General features: G+C 27.7%; 1 protein-coding gene across 1 annotated transcript, besides 2 other annotated features; it reads right to left on the bottom strand.

The window, feature by feature from the left end:
• Nucleotides 1-1,900: 1,900 nt before the first annotated feature.
• Nucleotides 1,901-1,938: a mobile genetic element.
• A 1,236-nt stretch (nt 1,939-3,174) lies between these two features.
• Nucleotides 3,175-3,207: a mobile genetic element.
• A 330-nt stretch (nt 3,208-3,537) lies between these two features.
• On the bottom strand, nt 3,538-6,288 carry TVAGG3_0897050 (uncharacterized protein; the record flags this gene model as incomplete). The annotated part of the gene is made up of 1 exon (XM_001300305.1): nt 3,538-6,288. One exon carries the CDS (start codon nt 6,286-6,288, stop codon nt 3,538-3,540), a length of 2,751 nt encoding a protein of 916 aa, XP_001300306.1.
• Nucleotides 6,289-6,333: the final 45 nt, after the last annotated feature.

Here is a 6,333-nt window from a genome sequence, read left to right as displayed (position 1 = left end):
AGGTTTTCTGAGAACTTTTGAGAATGGTTTTCAAATTCCATTATTGAAAATATATAGGTATTGTATGAAATTCAAACTCTATATTTATTAAAATTCTAAATTTTAATAAAATAACTTTTCAGAGGAATATGATTTTGAATGGTTGATTAATAAGTATAAAAATGTCTACGATTTTAAGGAGGGAATTGTTCCTTATGAGGTATACATCATAACTATATACCTCATAAGGAACAATTCCCTCTTGATAGCTGGGAAACTTTCTCTGAATAACTTATCATTTGGAGAAAGTTTCCCAGCTATCTATTAGAAACTAAAGGCTGTGAGGCACTAATATATAATCAGTGCCTCATAGCCTTTAGTTTCTTATTAAAAACGAGAAAACTTGTTCGAAATGATAAACAATTTCGAACAAGTTTTCTCGTTTTAAGGAGGGAATTGTTCCTTATGAGGTATACATCATAACTATATACCTCATAAGGAACAATTCCCTCTTGATATCCTGGATATTTTTGAATATATTTTTTTAATTAAAGTTCTCAAAAGTATTATCAAAAGTGATTTTTAAAAATATCTCCAATTAATTAACTAATTAAAAGTATTATATTTTTAAAATTAAATAGTTTTTCAATTTTTTTGAAGGAATTGAGATACTTCCCACGACAATAAAATTGAGAGGTTTACATTATGACTGATCTTAGCATGCAACACTATAAGCATTATTATCAACGTAGAATCTGAATATCATATCAGAAAATGTCGCAAATCTGACATTTACCCGACCAAATAGCAAAAATAATTGAATACTTTTCGCAAAAACTTTAAAAATCGATAAAAATATGAAATATAGATATTAAAGAGACTTTTTATATAATATTCATAAAGATTTTCCAAAAATATGATACCGCAAAATTAAAAAAGTGACGTCTTGAGTGGAGTCAAAGGTCGAAATTGCTAGCTAAATGTTTTTTAGCGAAATTGCGTATTGTACGTTTTTTTCGCAAAACGAAACCCTTATATGAAATATCAATTTTTGCTTTACGCCTAATTTTTGACGACAATTAGCAAAAAATGTTAAATGTTAACACTCAGTCCATTTGAATATGAAAAATAAAATTGACTTTGATTAAATGTTTTTATTTATCATGCAATTCTTCTTGCGACCAAAGATTTGAATAAAAGTTCAAAAAATAAGATAGCTTAAAAAATAATATACGGTAGTGTTTACTAATAGATGAATAGTATATAAATTCTATTAAAATGGATTTGATCCAAAAAAATATATAAAATTTGATCATAAATAAAATCGTTTTAAATTACTTCTTCATTTAAATTATAACAATTATTTTTGGTTTTATATTTTTTGGATCAAATCCATTTTAATAGAATTTATATACTATTCATCTATTAGTAAACACTACCGTATATTATTTTTTAAGCTATCTTATTTTTTGAACTTTTATTCAAATCTTTGGTCGCAAGAAGAATTGCATGATAAATAAAAACATTTAATCAAAGTCAATTTTATTTTTCATATTCAAATGGACTGAGTGTTAACATTTAACATTTTTTGCTAATTGTCGTCAAAAATTAGGCGTAAAGCAAAAATTAATATTTCATATGGTTTTATGATAGATAAACATTATATTCCCACTCATTATATTCGTAAATTTTGAGGTTTATCCTTCGCTTTTAAGATCATTGAATTTGATTTTTATAGAAAATAGTTATATATTAGAAAATAATATGAGTTTATGTGATATTATTTTTCAGAAGATTTTGTGTTCTTCTTCAAAATTTTATTTTTTTATTAAAAAGAATCTTTACAAAATATACATTTACTTTAATTAATATTTAAAAACGTGCTCTATCAAAAGTTCCAAAAATTTAATATTTTAGCTTTTCTGAGGTGTCACTTTTGATGAATTTCTGTTTACAACAATATTCGTTATATATTCAATATCTGGAATTAATTCCCAAATTTTTGCATTTTCAATTAATTTATTATCAAATGCAAAAGCAATGGGTTTAATATTATGTTTACCTTTATAATATAAACTTTCTACCGATTTAGAATTTAAATATCCCCATAAGTTATATATTAATTTAATAAATTATATTATCATTTATAATAAAATTTTTCGAAATGCAGATAAATTTTAACATGTTCGAAATGAAACTATTATAAAATATATTCTTTTTATTAATGGTAATATAGGAATTGTAGGAATAAAAACTTTTTATAAATTATTCATAAATTTTTAAAATCTGCTATTCGGAAGTATGTTCAAAAATCATTCAATTATGTGAGAATTCTTACGATTACAAAAAAAGTCACACACCCCGTCATCTTCTACTACTATGTAATCATTTGAATTAAGTGAGGTTTTCCTTAATGCTTTTGCGATATCTTCTCGATCAAATATATCAAAAATGTTATCTTGATCGATATATGTTGTAATATTTTGCGCTAAGTATTCGATATTAACTGTAAGACCTCCACTCATAAATATGAAAAGTCGTTATATTTTTTTACTTTAAACAAATGAAAGTTAAAAAGCACTCGAGTATATTTTTTAATTTCATTTAAAAAATTTGGAAAAACCAAATAACATGTTGGCATTAAGTTTACTTAGATATATTATAAATATTACAATAAGCAACGCTCGTATATAAATAAAATTTGTACAAATATATTTTTGTTAACGTTAAATTGGAATCTAACGATGATGCATTAGTTAAATCAGCTTTAGATGTTTCAGATGATCTGATTTTGATTATAACTAATTTAAAATTACTTGTTTGGTATGTTCGTAATCATGGCTCTTAAGTTTTGGATAGTTAATCAAAATTGTTACTAATTACATCTTATTTTCTTAATTTTTCTTTGATCGATATATGTTGTAATATTTTGCGCTAATTATTCGATATTAACTGTAAGACCTCCACTCATTAATATCGAATATTACCATTTTTCGCGTGACTTTTTCCCTCAATTTTTGTCACAAGGTAAGTTCCACTAGATGTTGAATAGATCCATTCGTTTTGCATAATAAAAAAAACGAAAAATTAATGGTGCACTGGATAGTGATTTAAAATAACTTTTTCACGAACAAATTTATTAACTTTTTTTCCTTTGAAAATTTGGATAAAAAGCTAGAATGCCAAAAAAATTGAGAGAATGTCAGAAAGTGGTAAGTGCACCCTTAAAAATATTTGAAATACAGAGTTTAAAAAGTGATAATATAGATTCAATATTGGTGAATTCAAGTAATTACTTTCAACAACTTACGCCCCTATGGAATTAATCAGGAGGAAATTGTAAGGAAAATTAGATGCTCAAAAAATTGAAGATTGAAGCGAATAACTTAATTTTTAAGTATTTTTAAGCATAGAATGCTAAAATATACCAAGAGTGAAGGTATCAAAAATCGCCATGTTGCAATGATATCATCTCAATGTATAAATTCCAGATCCAAAAAATTGAAGGTTTCAAAATAAATTTTGCATAATCTAATATATAATAAATAAACAAATAAACTATTTAGGAATAGAAAGAGAAGTAATTTTGCCTCTTGAAGACAAGACTTTCACTGAGTCTTTGTCCCAAGAAGCAGAGAAAGGAATTTCTTCGTTTCCAGAAATCTCAAACTGAGATATTCCGATTGAAGTTTTCATTGGTTCCTGCAGAGGAATGAACATCGCAGCGCTTGGATTTGCAACAAGAAGCCATGATCCCTGGCTGTTGATAGAAATCATGTTTGTGACAAAATTTGTTTCCAAATAAATCCTTTTCGCTGGAGTTATCAATATCTGTGTGATTTTTCCATTTTTCTCTGCAATGAATACAGAATCATTGTAGAAACACATGAAAGGAAACTGGTCTGACAATGTTTTGATGACTTCTTTGTAGTTTTTCTCTTTTTGCGAACAAATTGAAAACAAAACTTCAACAATCAAGTGGCTGTCATCGTTTTCGAGGAACTTTATGAACGAAAACAAGCATTTAACACCATCTTTCAGCTTAAAACACATCTTTACATAGTGATCTCTCACAATTTTCATAAATGGAAAAGATTTTTCATGAAAAGCGTTTTGTACAGCGACAAGGAACTCGTGCGTGTTAATAATAGAGTCGATGTGATCGAAACAAATGGAAATCTTGGATAGTTTTTGTAAATCTGAAAGACAATTTTTGTAAATCAACTCTTTATAGATATCTGGAACGAGTTTCACTGATTTGGGGAATACATATATGAAGTTGAAAAAGAATGTGATCAGTGTGTCCTGGTTGCAATATGTTTTCCTGATGTTTTCTATTTGATCAAAAACAAATTCGGGTTCTAAGTGCTGGAAAATGGTTGGAAGTGAGGAGAATATTATGTTACTGACTTTCTTGTCAGCAGTACTAGCAAATACTGCAAGATAGAAAAGAGAAGGAGTAGTTTTGAATTCTTGCTTATTAATAAGAGACAAAACATAATGTTGTGTAGATACAAGTGGAGTAAAGTTGTAGATATCGAAGTTCTCAAGCATAGGAATGGTGATTTTGCACTTTGCTCCATATAAAACTAAAAATTTTTCATATTTTTTGTAAAATTTTGCATCAAAAGTCTTCGAATCCATGATTGTTGCAACTGTTGATAATCCTGGGAACTCAATAAATCTCATTCCGTTCCTTATTTTGGATCTTTTCAGTTCTTTATAGTTATATTGTTTCGAAACAATTTCACAGTCCCTATTTATGGCCAAACAGTCGCCATTTATGAGCGTAATTATCAGGAAATCCTCAATAAAGAACGCGTCAATGATTTCGACGCTGAAAGATTGAGATCCAATAATTTGATCTTGATCAAAGAGACAAAACGACTTCGAAGTAACGAAAGCAAAGAATTTATCATCATTAGGTTTGATTACCCATCTGATTTTCTCTGTAAATGGTAGATAAACCAAATTATCAGTAATATTAATGATTTTGTTGGAGTTCGTAAAGACCAACATCATATTTATGTCGGTTATAATACGATAGCTATCTTGGATGTTCGTTATCTTTTGATCATTTTTCATTATATTAAATTTATCGTCAATTGTGACAATATCGTCTTCACACATATGCAATGACAATACATTTCCTTTGAAATGACCAGAAACAGATTCTTCTGAGACTTTTTCAGAATTTATATATAATTTCAATGAATTATCATTATTTATATAAACAGCAAGGTCATTATCATAACAACAGTCATTGTATTCAATGTCCAATTCCGAAATCATCTCAATTTTGATATTTTTGTAAAATTTTGTTGGTTCTTTCGAAGATTCGTAATGAAAGTCAGTTACACGGTTTCCAACGATCAGTTCGAGTTGGATTTTACTGTTAGACTTCGCAGTTTCAAACAATTTATAAATATCATTTGAAATTATTTTGAATTTATAAGTTGTTTTTGATGTATGTACGCAGAATATGGTGTTTGTTACCCAATAAATATCAATTACATTGTTTTCCTCTGTTTTCTCGAAAAGAATCTGAAATCCATCTGAAATTTTCCAATTTTTCGCATCATAAATCGCAAAAAACGAGATTTCCGGTGATACAATCGTTTTCTTATTCTGTCCGCTTGCTGTGTAATAGTACACCATTGATAATTGATTCGAATTATATGTTAAAATCGAAAAATTGCCTTTTTCCTGGTAAACAACAAAATATGGATGCGAATCTTGTACATTTGTTATGACTGGGACAAATGGACCTAGTGTTCCTAATGTTTGATCACTATTTATCTTACTATATGCAATTCGATATGAATCTTCAATTGCTAAGTAAGAAAACTCTGAAATATATGTGCAGCACAATCCAAATGAATTAAATACGTATTGTGCTGGATAGTGAGCTAATACAATCTGATCTAAAACTGAAATTATTGAAATTGATCCGTCATTAGAAAGAGAAGTAACCGTTTGTATGCATATGTAATCGTATGATTCCGTGATTGAATTTATTCTATGTTTCGAAATATCTATGATTGTGAATAATTTGATTTCATATTTCGAATTTTTAGAGTAAATAAGGAAAGTAAGGATTTCTCCTGTTGTTGTTCCAACAAATAATATGTACTCAACTGTCATTTCTGGATCAAACTTAAGATAATGCTGATTTTCTTTTCGAATTTTCACCATTTTTGTAACAGTGAATTCGAATTGTGGTGAAATGAATTGCTTGGATGGAGTGAATGCTATTCCTAATGGAATTGAAAGATTACTCAGTTCAGTTGGATTGATTTTTTCAAGCATTTCATTCAAAAAAAAATCTCAAAATTTTTTTTCGCTCTTTTTGCA

Source organism: Trichomonas vaginalis, chromosome VI, assembly GCF_026262505.1.
Source record: "Trichomonas vaginalis G3 chromosome VI, whole genome shotgun sequence".
Classification (NCBI taxonomy): Eukaryota; Parabasalia; order Trichomonadida; family Trichomonadidae; genus Trichomonas; species Trichomonas vaginalis.
Note: the sequence above shows the minus strand (reverse complement) of the source record. Positions and strands in the feature narration are given on the sequence as shown.